The 26,496-nt window shown below is 39.4% G+C and overlaps 2 protein-coding genes across 2 annotated transcripts in view; both read left to right on the top strand.

Annotated features, from left to right (window-relative positions):
* The first annotated feature begins 428 nt into the window (after positions 1–428).
* Positions 429–9,419, top strand: LOC127577330 (tubulin beta-3 chain). The gene is made up of 4 exons (XM_052028447.1): positions 429–506; positions 5,378–5,486; positions 6,388–6,498; positions 8,035–9,419. Exons 1-4 carry the CDS (start codon positions 450–452, stop codon positions 9,108–9,110), a joined length of 1,353 nt encoding a protein of 450 aa, XP_051884407.1. The 5' UTR covers positions 429–449; the 3' UTR covers positions 9,111–9,419.
* Positions 9,420–18,193: 8,774 nt separating this feature from the next.
* def8 (differentially expressed in FDCP 8 homolog) overlaps positions 18,194–26,496 on the top strand; it is a 28,920-nt gene continuing 20,617 nt past the window's right edge. The window contains exons 1-2 of the mRNA XM_052028651.1: positions 18,194–18,376; positions 25,242–25,370. Of these exons, the coding sequence (XP_051884611.1) occupies positions 25,253–25,370 (118 nt within the window). The 5' untranslated portion in view covers positions 18,194–18,376; positions 25,242–25,252. The remainder of the gene's footprint in view (positions 18,377–25,241; positions 25,371–26,496) is intronic.

Raw genomic sequence — 26,496 nt, 5'->3', positions numbered from 1 at the left:
CCGTACAGAAATCTGCAAATCCATCAACTTTTGTTTAAATGGATGCGTCAAAATTGTGTGATTCTACAGCAATTATGGTACTAATGCTAGTGATCTAATCCTCTGGTAAATTTGCAGTTCAGCATCATGTCTGTGCTCGTCCTTTTGTTTCTAACGTGGAATAGACAATGGTGTAGTCAGTATTTGCAGCAATGGCGATGCGTTTCGTGGGAGGCGATCCTGGCGTTGCGGGGATGTTGCAGGGTTCCTTAGCTCGTTATTGGCCACTGAGTTGTGTCTCCCAGGAGACTGACGCAATCCGTCTCTGAAATCAACCTGCTTGTGGCATTGATCAGCTGATACAGTGAAATGGTATAAAAGAGCAGCCGGCACCATCTCGTTGCTTTCTCCAACCAGATTCGGCAGCTGAAAATTCTTAATAGTCGCAGTAAGAGGCAAGCAGCGCGAGAATGAGAGAAATCGTCCACATTCAGGCTGGCCAATGTGGCAACCAGATCGGTGCCAAGGTAAATTGTATTGCTGCAAAACGTGAGGGATTTGTGAGATTATAATCAATAGCGATACGTGCTCAATAACGGATTCACTGAAGGAAAAAAGTAGTTATCTAAATTTAAGTACGTGTTATTTAATTATTGCTTTATTGTAAAGTGGGTTTAATCTGCATCTTTTGTCATTAGTAAACTGAATTGTGCTCGGTGTGAAAGATTATTTGTTCTACTTTTATTCATGCAGTTCTTCATCCTTCCCGTAAACCCGACGATTGGCGTTATTTTAATTGGTTCTTTGTTAGATTTTTAACTGGCATCGGAGAGGTTTGTTGTGGAATCTGTGTCCGCTTCTCTCAGAGACACGGGCTCTGCAGACAGCCACGCCCAGACTGCAGATACAAGAGGGAGAACGCGATTAGCTCAACTGTGCCGCACTGTCCGAGCACAGCACCGCCGCAGGCGCCCCTATATTTGCATGAAATCAGCGCCTGCGGGGTGGAGCCACAATTTTAATAAAGGAGAGACAAAGCTTCAGTGTTTGAGATCAATGTCATATTAACAGAGTAACCTCTTCTAATATGGATAACCTTGGCAGGGGGCTTTATCATCGTGTTTCTCCCATAATCGGGGAGAATGCATTAATAATATATTGAGAATTCTTCAATGATTCAGTAAACCTGCAATATAAGTGATAATACACTAAGTAATTCAGGCTGACATTTCGTACATTTGAAAGGTGATTACCAAATGGATTTAGGCGAAGCACTAATCTGTTATCTGTAGAGTCCCTTAATCTTGCCAAATAAAATCAAATTTTATGAAAACGATAATGGTTTGAATGGAATCGAAGAGAAATCTGAACAAAGGTTAATTCAGGGGCTGGGAAAAGCATAACCCATTTATGGACCATGGATTGAGATCATGGTCATCTTTATTCCAGTGCTTTTAAAGTGGTGGTTTTGGACCAATGAAGGAATTATAACTTGGTGCTCATGACGACATCCATCCAAGACACAAAGTTGAAAAGTAGGGAACACTAAGTAAAATCTGGCGAGTAATCCAATGGGGAAGGGCTGGGACAAGGTTATTTCTAATTCAATCTGTGTCGAGGACATCAGCAGTTACGCAAGGAAACTGACAATACAGTGGTCTTCGAACCACTGCCTGCAGGGGGCTTCTTCGCCAAACGCGGGATCGGGATTAAACAGGGGTGTGGTAGTCTAATGTAACCAGGAAAACTGCCCGAATTAAATGGAGGCAGCAGGACACAAAGGAGTCCCTTCTTTCACTATAGCGATAAGTAAATCGATCAGAAAGATGTGACATTTTCAACGTTACTTATTAAACCGACGTGTGGCGCAGTTACGGGTAAAATGGTTCCCTTTGGCTGCGTTCATGGAATAAACAATACGTATTACTGCAAAACACTGGAAATCTGAAACAACAAATTGCGCAAGGCAACCCAGAATAAATTTAACATTTATCATTAAGGTTTTCTTCGAATACTGAAGGATCGCTACGCATTTTCAACAATTTGTAATTTTAGTTAACATTCCATAATCACAAAATTAAGGGAGGATTGCAATAGGAGTATCACACGTGTCAGTAAACGCATATTAAGCAGTTTTAAACTACTGAAGATGGCTGTGATGGATGAGTGTGCTGCACAATTTGCTACAGGAAGAGCTGTTCAGCTGAAAAGTATCCGAATGCATGATGCGTGGCGCTGATCTTGGCTTGCTGACAGGGTCTGGCTTAGACCAGTGAACTGAGAAAATCCCATTTATAGAAACGCGCATTCAAGCTGGCTGCAGGATATATCCTTTAATAATTTCAGTTCTTAGAAACTTGATGAAGATCTGTTCATGCCAATCAACAAAGGGTTAAAAAAAGCTGCTGGAGGAACTCAGGGGGTCGAACAGCATATGTTTGGGGGGGGGGGGGTGAGAGGGAAGGAACTGTTGACGTTTTGGGTGGAGACCCTGCATCAGCACTGAGAGCGGAGATAGCTGATATGAAGAGGGGAGGGTGAAGTGAGAGATGGGTCAGTAGGCGATGGAAGGATGATGGCCAGGAGCCAGTAGGGGGAGGATGGGGTTGGGTAATAGATGAAAGCAGCCAAGGCAAAAAAAGAGCAGATGGAGCCAGGCAGGGGGAGGGTGTAAGTGGAGACAGTGGCTAGAGGGTAATAAAGTAGGGACACAAAGGGTACCAGTGCTGGAAGCTGATAAGCAAGGAAGGTGAAAATGGGAACCATTTAAGGGAGAGATGGAAACAAATGTGGGGGGGGGGTGAAATGAATGGGGGAACCAAGAGGGGCACAGAAATGGGAGAAGGACTGGAAATGGAGAAGGAGAAAGAAGGGAGTACAGGAGACTAGAGTTACTCAAAACTGCAAAATTCAATCTTTATACCATTGGGTTGTAGACTGCCTAGGTGGAATAGGAGGTATTATTCTAGTTTGCAGTGGATAAGGCCAAGGACGGACAGGCTGTTATGGGAAGGGGAGTTGAAATGGCATGTAATGAGGAGCTCAGATGACCATTGCAAAGAGTGTAGGTACTTTGCAAACCAGTCACCTTGTCTGCACTTGGTCTCACCAATGTAGTGGAGGCAACATTGGGAGCACTGAATGCAGTAGACAAGATTGGAGGAGATGCACAGAAGTATTTGCCTCACCTGGAAAGACTGTTTAGGGCCCTGGATGGTGGTGAGGGAGGAGGTATAGGAACAAGTGTTGCACCTTCTATGGGTGTAGGAAAGGATGATATGCTCTGCAATAGTAGTAGTATATGGAAACAATCACTAAGTAGTTGATCAGCAGGAACTATGGTCCAGATGGGATAAACTGATTAAAGACACATTTTTCCCTTCTCCAACAACTTCAATCAATCACAAAAATCAGTTTAAATTTAAAGTGGAAGCTTCAGATAAGTGGACAAAGTACAACCATTCACATTACCAACTGTTCATCTTGGTTCATTTTTAGTCTTAAACTCCAATAAAGTCAGTTCATATTATTAAGTGTATGGTACTAATGAAATAAACCAACAAATCTTTTAATAAAGAAAATTGCAATTAAATAGCAACTTTCATATCCTCAAAGCAATTGAGTCAATGAAATTTTTTTGATCCGTAACCATAACATTGGAAAACACTGAAGCCAATTTGCAGGAAGCAATGTCCAACAAGAAACAATGAATGATAAGTGATCAGATGTTTTGATGATAATGATTTCATTCATAAATTTCAGATGTTTGTTCTGTTTACTTTGTCACAGGTAGTAATTTATTAAATGTCTGGCATGAAAGAAGATGTAGTCACCATTATATATATTTATGAAAGGGGAACAAGTAGTTGGGATAATCACTGCCTCCAAGTTGCATATTATCCCAACTTAGAAAGATATCCTTGCCACAGTTCTTGGGTCAAAATCCTACAACTGCCTAACTAATAGCACTATCTTCACAATACTAACTCCAGTGGTTTGAGGATCGCTCACTTTTTAATTAACAATCAGGGATGCACAATAAAAGGAGCCCTTTTTATCTCCATTATCAACCATTTGGATCAAGTGTAGGAGGCTTTGCAATGGTAGGGCTGTGTCTACTAGAAACTAGATTTATATCAATCTTATAGCAAGAGGCATCTTATTTCCTCAGTTTTAAGTATATGCAAACCTTGAGGTTGAATTGACAGTGCATTGTGCCAGATAATCCTGGTTTCAGAAAAGATTAAATTTTTGCTAGCAGGGAAAATTGAAGAATTTTACTAGCCAAAATTATTTTAATGTTGCATCTGCTGCTATCAGAAAGATTAAATATGAATCCATTAGACACTGGAAACCAGCTGGGTCTGGAAGAATAATAGAACCAGAAGGGGCTAAAAGTGTTAGATTACATCCTTTTTACTCTCTGGAGACCTACAAGAAATTAAATCAGTCCTGTGTCTGCCAGCTGGTGCTGAAAAGCAGGTGAGTTTGTGATGAATGAGAAATAAGCAAATTCAGATTTATTACACAGCTGAGGGCTTTACTTAATTAACTAAAGCTATAAGATGCAATGTATATTTACAGTCTTCATTCAAACAACTAAACATGTCTTTTTTTATACACAAAAGCTCAGTAAACTAAAGTTAATGCTAGTATGTTCAGTACCATGGTCAGCTACTGAAGAAAATGTCGTACCTCATACAGGGCAAAATTTAAATCAAATTCACTATTGATCCATTTGAGAAAAGGGGTATGTAAATAATACAAGTGACATTTGTACAATGTTTCAATGCATTTTTGTGGGGAAGGAGGAGGTGTTTCTCAAGATCTATTCCTGATGCATAATGCAGTACATTTGTTGAGCCAATGGTTTTCTACCCTCCATACAGCTTTTTTTAAAAAAATGGTGAAACACTGTCCTAATCTGAGAAATTTAAGTGGTTAATGACTTCTTTTGATCAGTTGGTTTAAATGTCTAATTTTTGCTGATCTAATTATTGAGCCAAGTGGAAAATAATTCATTGCCTCCATTAAAATTGTATCACACTTTATTTCTAAGATTACACTTAAAATCCATTTCAGAAACGGCACATTTCCAATACAAATCCATCTATAATATTTGTTCAGTTTACCAGACAGATTGCTTAAGATATGCATTCTGCTTCCAAAGAATAGTCAAGAGTACTTAATATAGCATATTTAATCTATGATTGTTCGATTAAAATTTAATCTTCTAAAATAATAATTTTGAGCACAAAGAATCAAAACAAAATGGATATTAGTTGAACAGAATATTAAAAAAAGTACAATGTGTAAATTATGTTTATACTTTCATAAATAGTACTTAACAAACAAATGCAAGATATTCTGGAAGACTGATTAGTACTTTTTTTTTTAGTTTTGGGAGGTCATCAGTGATGAGCATGGGATTGACCCCAGTGGAAATTATGTGGGTGACTCAGACCTGCAGCTGGAGAGGATTAGTGTCTACTACAATGAAGCTTCTTGTAAGTAATACAAACCTACATGAAGTAAAGATTCTGTATAATATCAAGTCAGAATTGGGTACATTAAGCATTTATACCGACATGTTATAAATGGCTTGCATTGTCCAGAATAATGAGATTTTTCAGTTTTTCTACGTGTGCAGCATTTGTTCAAACAATTGAGTCATAACACCATACAGCACAGGAAAAGGCCCTTTGAAGTCCATACTGACCATCAAGTACTTATTGACTCTAATCCTACACATCCCATTTTCTCCCCACATTCCTCTCAATTTCCCTAGATTCTACCACCCACCAACATACCTGGGGAAATTTACAGTAGCCAATTAACTACTGACCACATCTTTGGAATGTGGGAGGAAGCCAGAGCACCTGGGAGAAATGGGGAGAATGTACAAACTCCACCCAAGGTCAGCACTGAACCTGGGTTGCTGGAGCTGTGAGCTAGCTGCCCCAGTGTACTGAATTCTAAATAATTAAATACATTAAGTATTAAATGTATAAATGTCCATCTACAGATTTAGTAATTAACTCTTAGAAGATCCTTCCAAAGTTGATTCTTCCTTCATGCCTAAACCTTAAACCATTTGAAACAGCAGCTTGGCATTGCCTCATCACTATTTTGAGAATAAATCTATTATTCTTTCTAAAGTTCTACTGAATATTTAGCATAATTTCTGTGAAATTGTCTCAAATTATTTTAAATTATTGTAGGACAGCACATCAATAAATTGGAAATATGTATTGGTCAATAGGGAATCCACTTGTGGCCCAATGGGGATAGTGCCGAGAAAATGTAGGAGAGTTTTCCAATTTTGGAATGGGCAAGTTTGAAATAATTGCTTGCGCCAGATTTTTATTTCACTTGATTATTCACAAATTATTCATACTCTCTCTGCAGCTCTTAAATATGTACCCAGAGCCATCCTAGTGGATTTGGAACCAGGCACAATGGACAGTGTTCGATCAGGGCCTTTTGGACATCTCTTCAGACCAGACAATTTTATCTTTGGTATGTAGAAATCACAGAGCAGAAACACAAATAATAAACAGATCCAATTTTCAAAAAAAATACGCTATAGTTAATGCACAATTAATTTTAATTTTTGTTAGAAATCCATCGTTTCTTCTTGTATCCAAGATGGAAAATAAAGGCAAAAAAATTTAATGATCTGCAATCTAATAGGGTAAGGTTTTGAGCATATTTTCCCCATAGGCCAGGGATAATTTTCAGGTTTCTGGATGGCTGCCTAAAACTAGCATTGGCTCTCTTGCATTTGCTAATGAAAGGGTTGACATCAGTTTTATTGCTCTATTCCCCAGTAAAGTGAATTGTTGTGAGAAAAGGCAGCATTATTGCTACTCATTTTCTGGTTTAAGGGTGTAGGTAACACTCCCAGAAGGGAAGTAATTTCTGAACTCTCTTTTCAATGGTTCAATTGTCAACTTGATTTTTTAAAAAATATATACATATTGCCATCTCTCCCAAATCTGTTTAGTAATTGATAACAATTTAAAGAATTACATCTCAGAACAATTTATTGAACATGTAAATAGTAATAATTTGCTAAAATTTTATCCACCAAGCTCTGCTTTCATACTTGGACAACTTTAGCTCATTCCTGGTCATTCCATTGGGGATGGCACTTCCCATTTTCTTCTCCTTCCCTTGCTATTCCTAGCAACAGTCTTTACCACACAGCATTCTGATGCTGCAGGTTGACCACTTTCTAACCCATACCTGGATGTCCAGTGATTTTTTTTTTGTATATTTGGGCCTTGAAACTTGTCTCTTAACTTCACTATTTTTGACTTGGATTCAAATATCTGCAACTTGCTTAAGTATTAACTCCCATCTCTTTTTTTCTCCATTTGGATCATTTAGACTTTCTCCAAATATGCAATGTGATAAATTGGCTATCATAATGCTGAGCCTCTGGGAATATTTGTTTTTTTGTCATTAAGGGGAAATTGGTTATTACCATAGAAACTGCCTATATCTACTTGTTAGCTTGTTCTCAGTCAGTGGTGCTCTACCACAATTGACAGATGACAAAATTATATAGCTATTTATCAATATAAACATGAGAATTTATAATGATGCAAAAAAAACTATGGTAAAATAGTGAATTATGTCTACTGGAGCACTCAATCTGTATAATCTTATGTCAGTTGAAGACTGCATTTGATTTTCACTTCCACCATTTATAGACCTTATGACATGCATTAAATATTTTTCATCTTGGTGTTACTGTCTGCATAAAATTATCATAATTCATTTATAGCTGTGATCATATAACGAGCAAAATGTCAACTTTGACATTCTTTCCTTTGATTTACTATAGTAATACTATAGTTTCTGAGCCAACATCAGACAGGGTTTCCATCTAATGAAAATCCTTAATCACAAAAATCAGATTAAGTGGCTTTGTATTAACTTATTTACCTCTTTCAGGAAATCAGTTCCAGGATATGCAATTGCAGAGATTATTTCTGCACATTTACACCTTGAATGTTCAGTTTTCATTTATTTTATTTTTCATTATAGGGCAAAGTGGAGCTGGAAACAACTGGGCAAAGGGTCATTACACAGAAGGTGCAGAGCTTGTAGACTCTGTCCTTGATGTGGTGAGAAAAGAATGTGAAAATTGTGACTGTTTGCAAGGTTTTCAGCTTACTCACTCTCTGGGTGGAGGTACAGGATCTGGCATGGGAACACTGCTCATTAGCAAAGTACGAGAGGAATATCCTGACCGAATCATGAATACTTTCAGTGTTGTTCCTTCTCCAAAAGTCTCTGACACAGTGGTAGAACCATACAATGCCACCCTCTCCATCCACCAACTTGTGGAAAACACAGATGAAACCTACTGCATAGATAATGAAGCGCTCTATGACATCTGCTTCCGGACCCTCAAACTTGCAACACCCACTTATGGAGACCTCAATCATTTGGTATCAGCTACCATGAGTGGGGTCACCACTTCCCTGAGATTTCCAGGACAGCTCAATGCCGATCTTAGAAAGCTTGCAGTGAACATGGTACCTTTCCCTCGTCTCCACTTCTTTATGCCAGGATTTGCTCCTCTTACTGCCCGAGGAAGCCAACAATACAGGGCATTAACTGTCCCAGAACTCACTCAGCAGATGTTTGATGCCAAAAATATGATGGCTGCTTGTGATCCCCGTCATGGTAGGTACCTTACAGTGGCCACAGTCTTCAGGGGCAAGATGTCCATGAAGGAAGTTGATGAGCAGATGTTAGCTATCCAGAGCAAGAACAGCAGCTACTTTGTGGAATGGATTCCCAACAATGTTAAGGTTGCTGTCTGTGATATTCCACCTCGTGGACTCAAGATGTCCTCCACTTTCATTGGAAACAGTACTGCTATCCAGGAGCTTTTCAAGCGAATCTCAGAGCAGTTCACAGCTATGTTCCGCAGGAAGGCATTCTTGCACTGGTACACTGGTGAAGGTATGGATGAGATGGAGTTTACTGAAGCAGAGAGTAATATGAATGACCTAGTTTCTGAATACCAACAGTACCAAGATGCTACAGCTGATGAAGAAGGGGAGATGTATGAGGATGATGAAGAAGAATCTGAAGCACATGGTCCAAAATGAAATGTGAATCATTCATTGTCCAGGAGAGGATTTGAAAACAGTTTACCCTAGATCTTCACATCAGGCTTTTACTTGTCTTTATTACGAGTTAGCTCAGTTATAGATTACTTGCTTCTGGCTAGCCTTATCCTGTTATCCTCTTTACACTCAGTATTGGTCAACAACCAACTCTGTATAAGTTCTGGATATTTAAAACTCCAACTTTATTTTAATAACATGAATTCCTGATTTTATTTTTTACTGTTTTGCCAGTTTATTTTTTTGAATATTTAATAAATTATTGCTGTGAAACATTTTCTGATGTTGTGTATTTAACACAAATGTGTAACTTGCATGTTTTCCCCATTTATTTATATTGGGAAAAAAAAAATCAACATTTTGTGGTGACTGAAATTTTCAGTATTTCACATGCTTCAGCTGCAAACCAGACAATATAGACATGCCACCAAAATATACATGCACAGACCTGTTCCAATAGTGCAGACTGCATGGAACATAATATGAATGCTTAATGTTAAAATTGCAGCAAGGCATCAAAGCTTTGAAAAAGGGTGAAGCTCTATTCTCTAGTTACTTGTGTTCTCTACCTATCACAAATTCTATCTCCAACTTTGTGTCTAAGCCTTAAATAGGCATCACATTCATGCCAACTAATCTTCAACCCTGTGGCTATTATTGATTAAATTCAACTATAGGTCCTCCCTACAACCTTCTGTTCCCAAGAACTGTTCATATTCCAAACCACTGGCAAGTTGGAGATGTGACCGCCTGGCAATAAGTTTAAATAAATCATAGGCAAACCCAAGGGCAACATGTAGTTAAACCAGGACAATTAACTCAACCAGATTTCTATGAGCTGCAATGATATTGCTGCCAGCTGAGTTGCCACATAGTAGCTGGCAAGTCCATCCCACCAGTCTCCCAAACCCTCTTTCCTATGTACAGCCTGTACACAAGTCAGGTGTTTGTAACCTGGGTAGGACCTATATTTAACAGTTAGCCAGTTCTACATATTATAAACTCATTCCACTTTAAGTCGTATCCCCTCTATTCCTGCATAAAAGAAATGCCATTCTCTTATCCTTGCCAGCTATGACTTATCCTTTGAAAACTCAGTGAATGTACCTGCTTCCTGGATCTGTGTCCACCTTTTCAATCCTCATGCTGAACATCTTCAGTCACATTTCTATCTATGCTCATGTCAGCCTTGATTTTCTTACTTACATTAGAAGGGCAAGAGTTCAGGCTTCACTCCAGAGATGCCAGCCAAGGCTGACAATTAAATGCCTTCTCTTCTCATTTGACTGGAAACATTCCAATGCACTTTTTCAGGAAGAGCAGGAATGTTCTCATCAGTATCCCTGCCAACAATTATCCTTAAAATATCACAAAAACAAATTTGTCTGATGATTATCTATTGCCATCTCTGTAGAAATTGGTAGCAAGGTGTCCAACATTATCACACTGAATATTTTTGAAAAATCCTGCTAACATCTTTAAGTACCTGCATCTTTAAGAAATAAAATGCTACAAGCATCACTGACTTTTCTACATTGATTTGATTAAGAAATAAAATGAAATAGCTTGTATACTATGGAATACAATATTTGTTTCTGGATCCCAACATTAACTACCTTTCTCAAGCGCAATGTACTATAAAGACTTCTCAACGCCTATGATAATTGCAATCTTCCTTGACTACCAAATTACATAATGATGAGGCTACCCAATGAAAATGTTGACTGGGTCATCTTTCCACTTTAAAGTTACTCTCTAGGGTCCCTCCTATGCAAACCCACAGACATCTAAAGCTATCATTTTCAATTCTAAACTCATCTACATGATGGCCTTCATGGATTCCCAAACGGTTCCACATGCAAATTTTTCATCTGAAATTCTCGTTTACAAATCTATCTTTGCAGCCATTTAATTTAATTCTTCCAAGTCTATTATTCCATCATCAGATGCATCACCTTTTGTCATAATACCTCTGGACTCTTGAACTGACTTCCTATACTGCTCAATCCAGCACACCATCCACACTCACTCCCAATGCTTTTCCCACAAATGCACTTATCTTTTGTATCTCCAGGGTACTTAAAAGGAAGCCTGATTATTGCAATTGTTCCACAAACTGGAACAGTGTACAAGTGGTGACAGGGATGAATGGTGAGGCAACTTGATATCCCACACCCAGAAAGCTCTGATTGCCATTTGATAGTTCATTGCTGTCAACTGCCTTTGAATTTTTTTTTAAGAAACATCTCAACCTTGATCATTTAAAAACTATTCAAATAGGCTTGATCAATTTAAAAATAAAAAATAGATAGATTAAATTTACACAAAAATACCCTAAACTACAAGAAAACGATATTTTAAAGAATAAATAAACCATTACCTGCACATCATTTTTACTCAAAGTTGGTCAGTCCAACAAATTGGGTTGTGCTACCTGAGGGGCCAGATATAAAGGCATCAGTCCTCAATACACCTGTGCCCTTCCACTGGATTCTGACCCTGACATCTCCATTTCAATGTGCAAGCATGGAAGTCTGAGATGAGTTGACCCTTGAGGAGAACATGGTCTGCGGTTATCTACCAAAATGCCAGCCAGGGGGAAGGGCATTTCAGCCCCATTTCTTTTGGCTAACTGTTAAAAAAATCTCCTAACCAACTGCTTCTTTGATACTTTGCTAAACCTTTCCATCATTGCTCATTCATTTGAGACATTTTACAATCTTATAGGCACTGGATAAATGTCCACTTTGTTGTCATCAGACTTCAACTCAAAAAGACCATAAGTAAGGTACCAGATGAGGTTAAATACAACAGTCTCCCTCACTTATGATATTTATAATTGTTCTGAAGTCAAAATTCTAGTCAACAAACAAGTTCAGTTTCCCATAATTCTTGCAGGCAACTGTACCAATAGAAGGGTTAAAAGTTACCCAAGTGGAATAAGAGATGTTGTTCTTCCAATCTGCGCCTGGCCTCTCTGTAGCAACAGAAAAGGCCGAGGACAGTTAGGCGGGGGTGGGAGTGGGAAGGAAAATTAAAATGACTTGCAACTGGAAGTTCAAGATGGCTGTTGCAAACAGAACACTGGTGCTCTGCAGAACAGTCACCTAGTCTACACTTGGTTTAACCAATATACTGGAGGCTACAACACAAACACCAGAGACAGTAGACCAGGTTTGAGCAGCTGAATCTCTACTTCAGTTTCAGGAAAAAATGCCAGAGGATGGGGAGGGAATTGCAAAGAGAATGGCCCCTGTAGAAAGCAGAAAGGGTGGGGAGAGGGGAAGATGTGATTGGCAGTGGGACCACATTGGAGCTGGCAGAAGATGTTGAATGTGGAGGCTGGTGGGGTGAAAGGAGGGGACCAAGGGAACTGTATTGCTGTTCTGCCCAGAGAGTGGAGATATCAGAGCCGACATGTGGGTAATGGAGGAAATGCGTGAGGGCTCCATCAACTATAGCAGAGGGGAATCCACACATCTGGAAGGAAGAGGACATTTCAGAAACTTTCTAGGAAAAAGCCTCATCTTGAGAATGGGTAAGAGATGGAGAAATTGAGAAAAAGTGTTGGCATCCTTACAGCAGGCAGGGTGGGAGGAGGTATAGTCAACATAGCTGTAAGAGTTGGTGGGTTTATAGAAGATGTCAGTGGCAAGACTGTCTTTTGAGATGGAGACAGAGATCCAGGAAAGAAAGAAAGATCCGAGATGGTCTAAGTGAATGAGGGCAAGGTAGAAGTTAGTGACAAAGGTGATAAAATTGATGAGCTTTGCACGTTTGATTTTTTCTACCAGAGTGCCTTGGTACTGTCCCTGTCCCAAATTTCAGTGATTTGATCACCTTAACAAAGGGATGGGCTTACAGATTTGGAGATACAGGAGTGATCGAGTATACAAGTTTCAAAACTCCTCATCACTCTCCATAAGGAGGCTAAGCCAAAGATGCCACACTTCTTGAAAATACTGGAAAGACAAGTGCCAGTTTCTGGAAATCAAGCAATCTTACCTGTGGAGTTTCAGAGATCAGAAATAAGAATGGAAGATATTGAAGCAGGTTTAGACCACTTGGCCCCTGTTGCCTCCTCTGTCATTCAATATGATAATGGCTGATCTTTTAGCACTGTGCCATTTTCCTGCACTTCCCCCATACCCTTTAACATCCAACAATCAATCTCTTGAATATACTCATTGATTGGATAGAAAAGGTTTAGAGGGTTATGGGCCAAACACAGGTAAATGGGACTAGTTCAGACAGACTTGTTGGTCAGCATAGATGAGTTGAGCCAAAAGGCTCGTTTCTGTCCTGTATAACTCTATGACTGAACCTCCACAACCTTCTTGGATAGAGAATTCCAAAATTCAGAAGAAATTTCTTCTTGGCTCAGTCCTGAAAGGCCAATCCCTTATTTTAAAGCTATAACCACTGATTCTAGACAGCCTAGTCAGAGAAAACATCATGTCTCCATTTCCTCTGCCAAACCCCACAAAACTTTGTATGTGATTGTCTCTGATTCTTCATAATGTTAGAGAACGTTGGCCCAACATACTTTCTCTCTCCTTGTATGACAAACCCACTATTGTGGGAATCAGTCTGATCAACCTTCACTTCACCTTTGATAAGGATATCCTTCCTTGCACGGGGAGACCAGACAAGTACACAATATTCCAGGCGTAGTCTCAACTGGGCCCTATATATTTCCCAGTAAGACATATTTACATTTGTACTCAAATCCTCTTGTAATGAAGTCGAATATTCTTTGCCTTCTTAAGTATTTGCTGTACCTGCACATTAACTTTCAGTGATCTATGTATCAAAACATTCACGTGCTTCTACATACAAACTCTTTTCAACCTCCAAATATTTAAAAAATATTCCTTGTATTTTTCTTTCAAAAGTTACTTTACATATTTCACATTACATTTCATCTGCCATTTCCTTTCCCATTTACCTGGCCTGTCTATATTCCCTTGAACCCTCACAACCCATACTGCCACCTAGCTTTATATTATTAACAATCTTAGATACATTACATTCAGTCCCCTCAAATGATTACTGTAGATTATGTACATCTGGGGCTCCAGCACTAATCCCTGCAATACCCCATTTGTCATCCCCATGTACGTCTTTTCCAAACCACAATATTTTGCATCACAAACAAGAAAGGCAGAACTAGTGAGAATTCTGGCAGATACCACCTTGCCAAACCTGAGCTTACTTTTCCATTTATTATCTGCTGTTGAGAACCTTCAAAAAAAATCTAACAGAAACCGGTCCTTTGAAAAATCCAACCCCTTCCTCAAGAACCTCCAGCCCATATTTTCTTACCAACAGCATTCTGACAAGTGGTTTCCACAGTCAGTCTGCTTGCCTATTGTGAGAAGTTGAACAGAATCCAGCAGTCAATGGTGAAGGAGACCAGACTACAATATCCAGGTAAAGGAGCAGAATTAGGCCATTTGGCCCATCAAGTCTGCTCCACCATTCAATCATGACTGATTTGTTTTTCAACCCCATTCTCCTGCCTTCTCCCTGTAACCCTTAACCAATCAAGAATCTATCAATCTCTGCCTTAAATAATGACTTGGCCTACACAGCACTCTATGGCAATGAATTCCACAAGTTCACCACACTCTGGCTGAAGAAATTCCTCGTCATCTCAGTTTTAAAGGGATGTCCCCTTATTCCGAGGCTGTGTCCTTAGATCCTAGACTCTCCTACTAATGGAAACATCCTCTCCACGTTCCTGGAACAGTGGCTGCTGGTCCAGTAATTCACCCTCCTTGTAGCCCATTTATTTTCAGGACCTGGGGGTTTCTGACGAACAACTACAGCCCCTTCTTTCCCAACCCACTATAATTGATTCTGAACTAATCTCATTATTAAATTGGTACCTGGAGTTTTGGAAATGTGGCTGTCTTTGAATCTTAGATTTGACCATTTACAGGGTTAATGGACAATTAACACAAATGGAAAAGCAAAAAACTGCAGATGCTGGAAATCATGCAGCAGGGGAAAGGCCCTTCGGCCCACCAAGTCCATACTGACCATCAACCACCCATTTACACTAATCCCATTTTATTCTTCCACATTCCCATCAACTCCCCTGAGATTCTATCACTCACTAACACTCTAGGAACAATTTACAGCAACCTATTATCTTATCAACCTGCATGTCTTTGGAAAGTAGAGCACCCAGGGAAACCCACACAGCCACAGGGAGAACATGCAAAATCCATGCAGACAGTACCGATGTTGGATTTAAACCCAGGTCTCTGGCGCTATGAGGCAGCAGCTCTACTAGCTGCACCACTGTGTTGTTCACACCATTAGCACCTGGCTTGGCAGTTCTGAGTGATGCTTTGGTGGAACTGGAGTGACATATCAGTCAGACCAGATAACAAAGACAGACTTCATTCCCCAGAAAGAAATTAGTAAGCTAGATGGGCTTTTAATGACAATCCAACAGTTTCATTGCTTATGCTAAATTGTCTTTATTTAATTACTTGAATTTAATTTTTTCAGCTACCATTGTGGGATTTGATCTTGTCTCTACATTATAAATTCACACTACTGGATACTGGTCCAATAAATTAATTACTATATTACTCTTATCGCAGATTTCCAGCATCTGCAGTTTTTTGCTTTTCCGTTTTACATTACGTGACCCTGTAAATGATCAAATCTAAGACTCAAAGACAGCCACATTTCCAAAGCGCCAGGTACTAATATAACAGTGAGATCAGTTCATTGGATGAAGCTCAGAAGAGGGAAGATGAATGGACAAATGAATGCAACTACTTCACATTTAGGATGATCAGTTTTGGGAACAGCCTGCCAAGGAAGGCCTCAGAAGCCTAGGTAGTCAATATCCTGAAAAGGGTGCTGGAGGCTTTTGTGGTGAAGATTAACAGAGTTATTGTTAGTAAACTACATTTTATATTTTGAGATCTGATTCTGGGTATGAAATGTTTTTTTCCCCTAAATCTATACATTGCCATTCATTCCCAAGAACTCACTGGATCTGGTCCTGAATCTCCAACATGAACCTCAATGTGGTTCTCACAAATTGAACACGAGCTTTGATTCACTACTGCATAATGTTACATGGTACCTTTCGTGCACAGTGTTTTAATCAGAGTTGTTGCTCCAATGTTTTGAAATGGTTTGCTGAACAGACTGGATGATTGTGATGGCACTACACAGGAGAATGGCTGTAAAGGATGGGTTGAGACTTGGGACAAATCAAACACAGAAAATGCTAGGAACACTCGACAGGTTGGGCAGCATTTGTGGAAAGAGTAACAGTTAACGTTTCAGGTCAGAGACCTTTTGTTACAACTGGGAAAGGGAGATATAATAAAAAAGTAGTTTCGTCATTCTTTCCCAGTTCTGACATGGGGATTTGCCAAAAAAAACTTTCTCTTTGCACAAATGCTGCCTAATCTGCTGAAAGTTTCCAGCATTTTCTCTTTTGTTTCAGATTTCCAGCATGTTCATTTTACTTTGATTTTCATTGACTCAGGATGAATGTTTACAAAACTGAGTGACTGGTAGCAAGTGGACCAACTGTCCAAGTAGTCATGGTAAGCATTCATTGTACTTGTTTCAGTATTTTGAAAATTGTGAAAATGGCTCAGAAAATGGCACGTTTCCAAAGCTTGTGGTACTGACTGTCAATTCATGGTATATGGCATTTGCTGAGAAAAGGGACTTGAAGTTTCATTCCTAAGGATGAGCTAAATTAAAAGTTCCCAAGTGTGTCTATATTCCTATAATGGTTACTAAATAAAAGGTTTCAATTGAAACATATTATCATATTATAAAAACATCTTGTTATTGATACATAGATCAACTGCAATAATAAATGATGTTGTTTATGATAGTCCAGCTTTCTCTAGCTGGAGTTTTTAAATATCTAGGACAGTCATTAGAATTCATTTTTCTGTTACTGACATTAATGGTAGAATATTTTCATTTACACTCGATGTTGGAAGCACCAAAAGTTTTAAGTGAAGCTTCTACACCAGCAAAAACATCAGAACTCAAACCATGATGCTGTCTCTTATTCCACTCTTAGGTTGTATTTATTCTTAGCAGGAAGTGTGAATCCTTTCTGTAAATATTCCATTGCTAAAAAAGAGATGCCCGACATTTCAGGACTCCTAGAAGCATTTTACAGCCACACATGCCTTTGAAATACAGATTATTTTAAAATTAAAACATAGGAGACACTTTGCATAAACAATGCCTCACAAACAGAAATGACTAAATAGTAATACCATTTTTACTGAAATAAGACAGAAAATGCCCAAAGTACTCACCAGGTCACACAGTATCTGTGAAGAGGGGAAAAGAATTAGTGTTTCAGATCAGTGTCTAATTTCATATTTCCAGGACCTACACTATTTTGAAAGACAAAAAAAACAGTAGCTAGAACTCAGAAATAAAAACAGAAAACACTGGGACCTCAGCGGGCCAAGCATTTACTATATCTATCTGCAGTATGTTGCTTTTGAATCCTTTTAACAAAAGTGAGATAACAGGTGATGCGGTGTGCAGGTTACTGTTTATCCTATCAGGACCTACAATTAAGACCGGTGAAACACCTGCAACGCCTAAATTGATGCACAATGGACCCCTATAACGAAATTCACCCTCCAGCAAGAGAAGCTCGTCTTTTTGTGACTTTGACTGAAGGATAAATATTGGCCACTTAACAAAGTAATGGCAGATATGGCCTCTTTTTATTATCTCACCTGAAAGGTTTCACTTCCAACAGTGCCGCACTCCCTCAGTACTGCACTAATGTGTCAAGCTGGATTTTTGCGTTTAAGCTTCTAGACGCGGGCGTGAAATCACAACCTACTGATTCAGGAGCGGGAGTACTACCGACCAAACGGTAACTGACAGTAAGCTGTACACATCAACCCTGCTGGAAGCTGACAAGCTTCGTGTGTGACAACCGCTCCGAGTTGCTGGCACGCCTTGAAGGTAACACGGCGCGCTTCTGTGGGTGCAACCGGTCAGCCAGAATCCCGACGTACACTGCGGCTGACGGGCTCGTTGATTGGTGGGTTGTGGAGGGTGCGGGCGGCGAGCTGTGGGTCTCGGCGCTGACTGGGCCGGTTGGCGCTCCGGGCCGGTACTGAGGAGGGGGTCAATATGTTGGGGTGCTGGCCCGTCCAGATGCTTCAGGCTGCCTGATTCGCCTCCATTGGTTTCTCTGCCGTGCAGACTGTCACGATGAGGTACAGCGTGCGCCTGCTTTCCCCAATGTTGTTGCAGCCCCGCTGATTCAGGATCTGCCCCCTCGGGGGATGCGGCTGTCCGTTCACTCTGCCCCCACGGCCTCACTTGGGCCCACCTCGCACCGGCTGCTCCCTCACATCATTTAAATCGTTGTCACTGACTGTGGCGACATTGTGATCTAAAGTCGGTGACAGTGTTACCGTGATACAAAACAAAACGTAGTTGGTTGATAATTAAGGTATTATCGTACATTAAATATCTCTTCTATTATTTTAATGCCCCTTGTGAATCTTTGCGATCACGTTTGTGCGCAGCTCTCACGGGATGTTGTCTAAAATGAAAGTTTAGTTTCTTCCAGCATTTGTCGATTAAAGAATATAAATGTTGCGTTTTTAGCAGAAAATATGACATATCCTGTGACTTGAGTGAAGCAAAATGAGAATAGGTACTTGATAATTCAGCCTTAAACGACTTAAGTGCGGTTGTTGGCATATTTTGATTTTGTTGCGTTCGCGTTATTTCATTGTGGCGAAAATTGACGTTATCGTAAGATCGTAATGTATAACAGCTGGAGCAAGTTAAGATTTGGAACAGAATGCACTCTGTTTAAATTTCCACGCTTTTTTTTTCTGGTGTTAGTGGTGCAAGTTGTTAATTGGGCTGAGGCAACACAGAAAATGGGTCATTTTAAGTTTAAATTACATAAAGTTGTTCGAGTCACTGGTCTTGGATGTTGCTTCTTTCTTTTTTAAAAAAAGTCTGCTAGTTTAAAGAAGCCGCACTCACACGTTTAGCCACGCCTCCATATTGAAGTACTGAAACTTTAAGAAGGTTCTTCTAGTTGGCTTGGTGGGAGTTAAGTGTTGGTGTATAAGAAGCAGGTGTCAAGTTTTTAAACCTTGGCGTGAAAAAAAAGCACTAAGCTGATTAGTGTGCACCAATTAAGCTAACATGGTTCAGTATGAGGTTTGTTAAAGATGCTTCATTTTCAGTAAACTGGCAGATGATATGAAAATTGGTGTTATTTAAAGTGAGGAGGGTAGTCTTGGGCTACTGAATAATAATGATCTGCTGGTAAATTGGGTAGGATAATAGACTGAATGTAATCCTGATGTGTTAGGTGATACATTTTTTTGAAAGGGGGGGGGTCTAATAAGGGTAGGATATGACGTGAATGGTAGGGCCCTAAGGAGTACTGAGGAACAAGGGATCTTAGAATACAAGTTCAAAGATGCCAGGTAGACAAGGTAGTGAAGGCCTTGTCTTCATTAGCTGAGGCATAGAGTATAAGAGCAGGGAGACCTTAGTACAACTTTACAAAACATTGTTAGGCCACAACTGCAATACTATATGTATTTCTGTTTGCCATGCTATAGGAAGGTTATGATCACACTGGAGAGGATCCAGAGGAGATTCATCAGAACACTGCCTGGTATGGAATGTTTCAGTTGTGAGGAGAGAAGCTGGCTTTGTTCTCCTTGGAGCAGAGGAGGTTGAGAGGAGACTTGATAGAAGTACACAAAATTATGAGAAGCATAGTCAGGGTAGGAAGTAAGAAACTCTTCTAAGGTGTCTAAAACTAGTAGGCACAGGAATAAGGTGACAACTAAGAGGCTTAGATGATCTGAGGAAGATTTTTTTTTCACCCAGAGAGTTTTGCAAAGTAGAACACACTGCCTGAGAAGGTAGTGGAAGCAATTACACTCTCAATATTTAAGAAGCATGTCAATGAGACTTGAATCACTAAAGCATTGTAGACTGGAGACCAAGTGCTGGTAAATGGGATTAATATGGATAGGTGGTTTATGGTCAGTTTGATTATGGTGGGCCAAAAGACCAGTTTCTGTGCTGTGTGATAGTACTATGGTGGCATTATTTGGAAAATGAGAAATGGAAATCATTAATGATGATTTTTTGTAACATTTATTTTGTGTTCCAGAATCAAAACATTAGCACTTAAAAACCACAAATATATATTATAATAGTTTGAAATATAATTATAGTTTTGGTTTGTTAAAGCTTTCAAAATATTAGCAAAAGTTTAACCTAACCAACTTGCTCCTTTTAGGCACAGAAGGTGGAGAGCCTAATGCATTTGGCATCAGAATTGGTCATTGGAAAATAGCACAATATAAAAGTTAAAGAATATATTGAATGGGCATTTGAAGGAAAAGACAATAATGAGACATACGAATGGGGATGGCACAGGATGATAATGACTGTGGGAGATTAACATTTTCCAGTTGAAATCTTTCAGTGTTGTAGTTTCTATGTGATAGTTAATAAATTAAACACCTATGACAAAATAAACTCATGAGTAGTGTTGTACATTTAGCTGTCAGCTGGCTCAGTAGTAGCTCTCGCAGCCAACTCAGTAGGTTTTGGGATCAAAACCCACACTGTCCTACAGCCTTTTTTATATTAGAAAAATTGTGTAAGAGAGTGAGGAAGCAAAAAAAAGTTTCTGACTCTGAATTGAAACATTTTAACTTTTTAGCTATCCATCCTGTTGGAAATCCCTTTATCATTGGAAATGGCTACCTTTTTAAGCTATCTTGTACCCTTTTAAGCTAGCTTAAAGTGAACACATTAAAACATTTTTGTTTTTTTTCCCCTCATTTGTATTTTGTGGTATCCTAGTGAATCTACACAGCAAGCTCTATATTCTCAAAATTCTTCCCAGTGTGCAACCCAAAGCAGCTGATGCTTCTCTAATTAAGGTCTTTGTAAAATTACATCTGTGGTTTTTGTTTTTTTGTTCTGCAGCTCTTACCAGTTTGCCAATATATATTTTAGTTGGTCTTCCCCCTTAAATTGCTGTTTCTAATGTTTTGTATATCTGAATATCCAAATACCTGCACTCAGATCACTGTTTTGTCAACAAAATGTAATTATTAATTTTGAAATTGATCTGCTTTAAATTGTCATTTCATTCCTTGTGCCCTTGCAGGATGCTTTGGTGTTCAGAATTCATTATTTTGGTTTCACCTGTATGTTTACATTTCAACAGCCCTATATCTGGTATTTAAGATTTCCCTTTCCCTTTCCCTTCCTATAAAATCCATGGATTTATTCTGTCAGGCCTTAGCATGTTTTCCCTAAGCTTCACAAACTTCACTGTTTGTAATTATGGTATCTTTCATCTTGCTTTTAACCAAGTTAAGGATTACCAACTCTTCCATATGTGGAGAGAGAAACAATAAATAAAAGATCACCAGACACGAGACTGCAATGCTGGAAGTCTGGATCAACACACAAAATGCTGGAGGAACTCAGCAGGCCAGGCAGCATCTATGGAGGGAAATAGACAGACAATGTTTCAGGTCGAGACCCTTCATTAGAATTCTGAAGGGTCTTGACCTGAAACGTCGACCGTCCATTTTCGTCCATTGATGCTGCCTGGCCCCCCGTGTTCCTCCAGCATTTTGTATGAAAGATTACCAACCTGAAAAGTTAACTGTGTTTCTCTCTCTACAGATGTTGACTGACCTGCTCTGTATCTTCAGCATTTTCAGTGTTTATGCTTAAGTATCCCTCCCAATTTCTGTCTATCTTCTATTAATGTGCAGCCCTCTCCCTGAGTGGTTCTAACTTGCATTTAACATTATTTATAATGGTGCAGTTAACATTGAATAAAATACAGCACAGAAATAAGCCATTCAGCCCAATTAGTGTTTGTATTTTTCTTGCACGAGAATTCTATTCCAGTTGCTCATTCTAGTCTTCCAGCCCATCTTTCTGTTCCCTGTCATTTACTTCTGCATTGAGCCATTTTCCTCAATAGTCAGTTTTGTGTTGACTACTCTTGAGTAAACAAATTTTTGATTGCCTCCAGAGTGGAAATATGCTTTCCACATCCGTCTTGCATGACTTGTTCATAATTTTTAAACCCTTTCAGCTTTTCTTTATAAGTGGCTTGAACCCATTCAATCTTTCAGAAAACTGGGTTATACAAAAATTGTACACAATCTCAACAGTGGGCTTTCATGGTGCCTTTATGGTGTACTTCAAATGTCAGCTCTATACTTCATAGAAACTCTGTAAATGCACAGTATATGAAAGTGGAAATCATGATTAAACCAAGTGTCCTTTCACCAATAACATTTTAATTGAGTGCTATTCTTCTTAGGCAGTTCCAAAGTGAGTGTGACTCCAGCAGTGAATTGCTTCTGATTTTGTCAGTTTTGGAGTGGCAGACTATTCCGTAGATGGGGAAGGAGGAGGCTGATGGGGTAGGGGTGGATAGTTTGTGAGGTGGTGCACTCCTTGTGCATGGCTTGTTTGCTCTCAATGTATGGACTCATTCGCAATGCCATCCAGCATGCCCCTTCCACACTTTGAGCAGATCATGGGCTAGGAATTCCCTAGGGATGGTGGGGATGTCACTTTTTTTCCTTGAGGATGCTTTGAGTACATCCTTAAGCTTTTCCACTGTTCATCAGGTAACCTGTTCCTGTGCAGGGCTTGGAATAGTGTCTGTAACAGGAGTCTGATATCAAGTATGCAGTTGTCTCTGTTGGCTTACTCAATGGAGCTGACTGAGAGCAACTAGGGCCTCATTTAGGAAGGAATGATGGCCTGAGAAAGGTACTGATGTTAGTTCAGAATTAGGATTTTGCAGAAATAGTGTTAGAGGTATATTTCTACAGTTTTGAGGTGCCTGCTGTTTTGGAAGCATGTACAATGGCAGAGATTGCTTTTGCCCTGTGAACCATGAGCTTTTTGCCTAGTCTACGGTCCTGATCTGCAACTCTTTCTCTCTTTTCCCCCCCCCCCCTTAATTGTCCATTAGCTGTGCTAATACATTGAAGACAACAATGAATTCTATCATTGACATTTGCCTTTTCTGAGAGTGGCTCCTGTGCTGTAGAAAGTAGTCCATGTTTTTCAGGGTTGCACCGTGAACGTTTATTGTCAGAGGGCAGTGTGGTGCCGTAGCAACAGGTTATCTTGTGGGCATCGAGTGTTAGGCCCATCCTCTGTGCTTCAGTGAATGTATCAGTGATGACTTAGAGTTCAGCCTCTGAAAACCTACAAATGCAAATATCCTCTGTATAAAATACCTTGATTACTGAGGAAGTTTTGTTGGAGATGAGGTGCAGCATTGTTAGGTGAAAAATTGCTGCAACACTTTTTCTTAATGATGCAGCCTTGTTTGGTATTGGTTTATTATTGTGACTTGTACCTTGGTACAGTGAAAAACTTGACCTGTATGATTGGTATGCAAGACAATTCATTACACAGTGTAGTTACATTGGGTTAGTACAGAGTGCATTGAGGTAGTGCAGGTAAAAACAATAACAGTACAGAGTAAGGTGTCACACTTACAGAGAGAGTGCAGTGCAGTAAGGTGCAAGGTCACAACAAGGTAGATCATGAGGTCATAGTCTATCTCATCGTATAAGGGAACTGTTCAATAGTCTTATCACAGTGGGGTAGAAGCTGTCCTTAAGTCTGGTGGTATGTGCCCTCAGGCTCTTGTATCTTCTACCTGATGGAAGAGGAGAGAAGAGAGAATGACCCGGGTGGGTGAGCTTTGATTATACTGGTTGCTTCACCAAGATAGTGAGAGGTAAAGACAGTCCAAGGAGGGGAGGCTGGTGTCTGTGATGCGTTGGGCTGTGTCCGCAACTCTGCAGTTTCTTGCAGTCCTGGGCAGAGCAGTTGCTGTACCAAGCCGTGACGCATCCAGATAGGATGCTTTCTATGGTGCATCGATAAAAGTTGGTGAGAGTCAAAGGGGACAAACCAAATTTCTTTAGCCTCCTGAGGAAGTAGAGGCACTAGTGAGCTTTCTTGGCTGTGGCACCAGTCTTCTCTGAGGTGGGCTCTGTTGTAGACCTATTCATTAGGATTGTCGCTTACATTCCATCCTGAAATGAACTTTAGAAGAGAAATGATTTTCTCTGGGGAGTCAGGTTTGAGAAGAGGATTTTACAGTCTAGTCAGACTGATGGAGTTGGAGGCTTTAGTGAGGTCAATAAAGGCCATGTCTAACAGTTGATGCTGCTCACTGCATTTCTCTTGGAGTTGTTGCACAGTGACAATCATGCTCGTAGTGCTACTAGATAGGCAGAATCCACACTGCAATTAGATGAGCAGTTTTTTGGCCACTGGGAGGAGATGGTTGAGAAGGATCCGACTGATAACTTTACCCATAGCAGACTATAGATGGTGGAATCTGGAGCAAAAGATAAACTGCAGTAGAACTCGGCAGACCAAGCAGCATCTGTAGAGGCAAAGAGATGGTGACGTTTCTTGGTCGAGACCCATCTGTAATTGATATTTGTTTCCTTTCTTAAAGGTAATGTTTGCAGCATTTATGAGGTCCCTTAATGCAGATAATAGTGTCATGCTTTTTGTTCATTTACGAGTGGCATACTCTGTCCTAGGCAGTCTAGAAGTTATAATTAAAACTATTATTTTAAAATTAAGGGAAGTTATGAAGAGTTCCCTGAATATGGTTTGGATTCTTAAATTTTGCTGATATTGCCTAACAGATACAAGTCCAGTATCCTGGAATTAATATTTTATCTACCATGTAAAAGTCTGCATTTGCTTATTCTGATGTGCATCTTCATTGGTGACTTGTTTATTTTCTTTCTTTCTTTCCACATGTTAGTGATCTTCTCAAGGGGAAAATTTCTCAATTTGTAAAATGGCTGTACTTTAGCCATAAAAAATGTACTTGTACATAGTTCTCGATAAGTTTTCTTTTTAAAAGTTGAAAACAAATTGCATTTAAAGACTGGAGAACAAAACAAAAATCACCTGATGAAATTGATTTATACTTCACTTAATATCTGATTCAAATATTATTTAATTACAAAATATAGTATTTTTAAAATTATTCTGCTTGTTTAGGTTAGACTGACATGGAATACGATGAAAAACTTGCAAGGTTTCGACAAGGCCATCTCAATCCCTTCAATAAAGATCCAGGTGGAAAGGTGGAGGAAGGTGATGAGGAAGAGCACGATCTGTCTGTAAAAGGTCAGCATGATGGAGTTTGAAAATATAGTGTGTCACTCAGATGGTAACAGCAGCCTAGTTTCCCCTTATTCTCCCATTAAGTAGCTTGCATTTAGCAATCTAAGTTAAAATTATGAAAAATTCATAAATAAATATTTCCATGTGTCAGTGACTATTGGGGAATAGATTTGGCAGTAAGGGATATTGATGTTGCTGTTATACTGTTGCTGTCCAAAGGGCCTACCTTGTGGTGATACCACGTTACCCTTGCTTAAATCAATAAATTCAACAGAGTTCAATACTATAAGTTTGCTGAATCTAGCCACCATGTCACCAAGTTTTTTTTTCTGTACCATGAATTAATAGCAAAATTGACATGTTTTGTTATAAAATTGTATTTGATTTTCCTTCACTGAAAATAGATTACTAATTCCATATTACTTTTGACAAATAATCTTGTTATTTCCATTATTTTCTATTAGGATAGATTAAACCATTTGCTGCTTCGGTTTCTCCCCCATTAGTGTTGATGCCTATCCAGTAAATTCACATTGGCACTTTTGTATTGCGTATTCTAAACATTCCTATCTGTAGATTTTGAATGTTCAAAGTCGACTCTTCAATAGAAGATGATGACAGTTCTGCAGCTGGCTGTTGCTTTTGCAGGGATCTCCCTAACTTCTGCAATGGTGGCTTTCTGTTGTTTTGCCAGCAAGGCTTTGCTGTATATTTTTGTATTAACTGTTCTTTCACTATGTAGAGAGAGAGTTGCGGGTGATGAATCTGGGGGCAGTGGAATGGGGATAAAGCTGGGGGGATGCTGGTGATAAATGGAAGAAAAGATGAAAATGTTTAAAAGTAATTTTTGAATTATGGCCAAGTTAAGTAGTAGAATGTGCAGGTTCCATTAGCTTTGCAGAGTTTTTCCACTTTCTGGATCTGATAAACAGATTGCTTGCAATGTAAGATAGAGCCACTTGACAAATGAGAAAGAAAACTAAGGCTGAAGTGGTAAGTCTTGTGACCCTGTGGGAGATTTGAGGCAGATAACAGAAATTGTGTAATGCGTCAGAGGATTAAAAACTGCTGACAAAGCAGTCCACTTCCTTCGATTACTTTTAAATTGGCAGATAGACTTCAAGTTAAG

The sequence above is a fragment of the Pristis pectinata genome, chromosome 13, assembly GCF_009764475.1.
Source record: "Pristis pectinata isolate sPriPec2 chromosome 13, sPriPec2.1.pri, whole genome shotgun sequence".
In the NCBI taxonomy this organism is placed as follows: Eukaryota; Metazoa; Chordata; class Chondrichthyes; order Rhinopristiformes; family Pristidae; genus Pristis; species Pristis pectinata.
The sequence above is the reverse complement of the archived record's forward strand: the minus strand, read 5'-3'. Positions and strand labels throughout refer to the sequence as shown.